Raw genomic sequence first — 2,777 nt, forward strand, 5'->3', positions numbered from 1 at the left:
CGAAGAGGAGTACCAATCTCACACCAGCTGTCTGCTCTATTTGGTGAATGTATCCTATTCATGATGGAAGCGGCTGTCAAGCATCAAACGGGGATCCGACTGCAACGCGTTCATGATGATTTCTGGTTCTGGGACTCGGATCAAGACAAGGTAGTCCAAGCATGGCGGGTGATGAACGAATATGCCAGTTCGGTCAACCTCCGATTCAATACGGAAAAGTCTGGTTCTGCTGTGGTCAGCAACAAGGACAACAACAAAGCATCTCTTGCAGCATTTGGACCATCGCCTTTACCTCAAGCTAGAGTATGGTGGGGATCTCTGGTCTTCCGAGCGGATGGGCTTTTCCAAATTGATCATGCTTTGATTGAGCCTCACATTGAAGAGATGCGACAAAAGCTAAAGACCAGCAAGACGGTTCTCAGCTGGGTTAATGTATATAACAAGTACACCGCTTTCTTCCTGCGAAGCTTTGGATCGTGTGCCAAGGTTTTAGGCATTCAGCATTTGAATCAGATTGGTGAATGCATGCAGATGATTCAAAAACGAGTATTCCAGGAGCAAAACGGTAATGCTCTTGCTGCGTTGAAGAAGCAGTTTGAGATTTTCCAATCTACGGACATCCTAGACATGTGGGCATACTGGCCACTTCCAGCAGGAGGACTCGGCATGAAGAACTATTTGATGGATATTGGAGCATTAAGAGAGACATTCATCAAGGTAGAGCACACTGACTTTACAGATCTACCTAAGGAAGACAAGGTGCTGTGGGAAGAGCAAGAGAAGAACAAAGAGACTGCCCGCAAGGACTTACACATAACTTTAGAGGCATTGGAGGACGTGTCCAGTACGTGGTATTCTCAAAGACAGGTTCACTTGCCGCAAACGTTTGAACAATACTGTGAACTACGTGAAACCAAGCATTCTTTGTGGACCACTCGATTCCGTGAAGTGCTGGAAATTGTTGACCTTTCGCCACCAGTTGAGTTGGACGCCAATATGAATACTCAATTGGACAGTCTAGGTTTAAGCTCTGCCAATGATGTGACTTATGCCAAGCGGGTGATTAGCTATTATGACAATCAGTTAGGAAAGGCATTTGGAAGTTTAGAATTTTTGGACATGGCACTTATACCCAAGAGTTTAGTTCAATCCCTGAACAAAGCGAAGGTTCAGTGGGATGCATAAACAAAAGCAGTGTAGTAGATCCAATTCTGTATATAGGTTTAAAGGATTAAAATAAAAAGATATGTAGGCTTTAATAATGAAGTTTATGAGTAAGTGATCACAAAAGGTATTATAGGAAAGAGTGACAATTCGTGTAAGTATGACAAGTTGCATCATCAACATGCAATTAGATCAATCTGGAGAGTTTACAAAAAAAAGAAAAGAAGCAAAGAGCCGGAGCTGTAACGTAAGAACCGAGACGATAGAATCGAGTAGTAGGAGCTGAAAGGTAAGGGTTATGATATTTTAAGTCAAAACGTAAGGATTGGGACGTACTAGCCAAGACGTCATATCCAAACGCAAGGTCCGTGACATATTGATGGGCTCAAAACTAAGTTACATTTGTCACATGCTGGCTGTAGTGGCCGTAGTTGATTGGCAAGAGCTTTTTGTTGCAAAGTAACTGTGTGGCAAAGTGTTTTAACGATGCTGTGGACGCTTGCGTCAAAGCTGGCGATAGTGTGACAACTCCACCATTTTGTACAATGGTAGTGGCAAAGTACTTGATGCCGCAGTGCTTAGCGTCGTAAATCAATCATCCGGCATAAGCGATCGAATTTTGTCCACTTTATCTGCTAGTTTTTACAACATCAAGGCAGGAAGTTGTACATAGCTTACGTTTGCAAATATCTCTCTACTGTCGTCAAAGTGTTTGATGCTTGAAGGGATGAGGTAGGTGTAACATTCACTATCCTTTGTATAACCATTGCCTAAAACCTTTTTTTTTTTTCAAAAAAAAAAGAAAAAGAAAACACTATAAAAACAGTGAATTTTGAGAGCTGTTGGTATAGATTAGACACTCTCTCTACAATGATGCATAACGAAGCCGCAACTGCAAGCAAGACCTCTCTCAACCAAATCCTCTACGAGGTGACTAGCGAGAAAATCATGGAGCTCCAAAGACAAAAGAACATATTGAGCCGGCACTACAGCGGTGTACTGGAAAAGGCGGATGCTAGTAAGGACCTAGTTCAAGAGATTGAAATCTTGTATCAAGGCATCAAGGAAGCTCCAGTTCAGCACAAGCAAAATTTGAATATGGAGAGTGCCCGACTCTTCATTGAGAATGTTGCCAAGGATTCGTCTACTAGTGAACAGCTCTTACGCCATTGGATCGATAGCTTTCGAAAGGAGATGCAATACTCAACCAGAAAATGCACTTACTCTTACATTTATGGAAAGAGTCTACGTGATGAGCTTTCTGAAGCTGAAACCCCTTCTTTGGACAGTGAGTTCTATGTAGTACCGAAAAAGAAGAGGGACAATATGACTGAGCGTGAAAAGACAACCAAGGAACTTGAGGAGCGCGTTTTCGAAGCTGGACAAATTGATTCCGACGCCTTCAAGGCTTTTCTGGACAAGACTTTTGACACTGAGGAAGTGAAGATCAAGAAAGTGTTAGATTCTTCAAGAAAGGACACTCAGACGTTTTGTAAGAAGCTGCTTGAAGAAGACATTACTGTGTCTGAGCTGAAAAATTGTGTGGAAGGACTATTGGGGTGTGATTTGCTCAACGCCAAGAAGCAAACTACTTTAAGGCAGTTGATGGAAAG

At 42.5% G+C, this 2,777-nt stretch overlaps 2 protein-coding genes across 2 annotated transcripts; both read left to right on the forward strand.

Moving 5' to 3' along the window:
* On the forward strand, positions 1-1,482 carry K450DRAFT_264137 (uncharacterized protein). Its single transcript, XM_051592757.1, has one exon. It carries the CDS (start codon positions 61-63, stop codon positions 1,183-1,185), a length of 1,125 nt encoding a protein of 374 aa, XP_051439916.1. The 5' UTR covers positions 1-60; the 3' UTR covers positions 1,186-1,482.
* Positions 1,483-2,034: 552 nt separating this feature from the next.
* K450DRAFT_276084 (uncharacterized protein) lies at positions 2,035-2,765 on the forward strand (the record flags this gene model as incomplete). The annotated part of the gene is made up of 1 exon (XM_051593212.1): positions 2,035-2,765. A coding segment is annotated over one exon (731 nt), but the record flags the coding sequence as incomplete, so codon positions are not given.
* Positions 2,766-2,777: the final 12 nt, after the last annotated feature.

Source organism: Umbelopsis ramanniana (assembly GCF_025399195.1).
Source record: "Umbelopsis ramanniana AG unplaced genomic scaffold K450scaffold_152, whole genome shotgun sequence".
Lineage (NCBI taxonomy): Eukaryota > Fungi > Mucoromycota > Umbelopsidomycetes > Umbelopsidales > Umbelopsidaceae > Umbelopsis > Umbelopsis ramanniana.

What these genes read in the sequence shown, in the direction of transcription:
- K450DRAFT_264137 (XM_051592757.1), top strand. Translation starts at nt 61, where the DNA reads ATGATGGAAGCGGCTGTCAAGCATCAAACGGGGATCCGACTGCAACGC.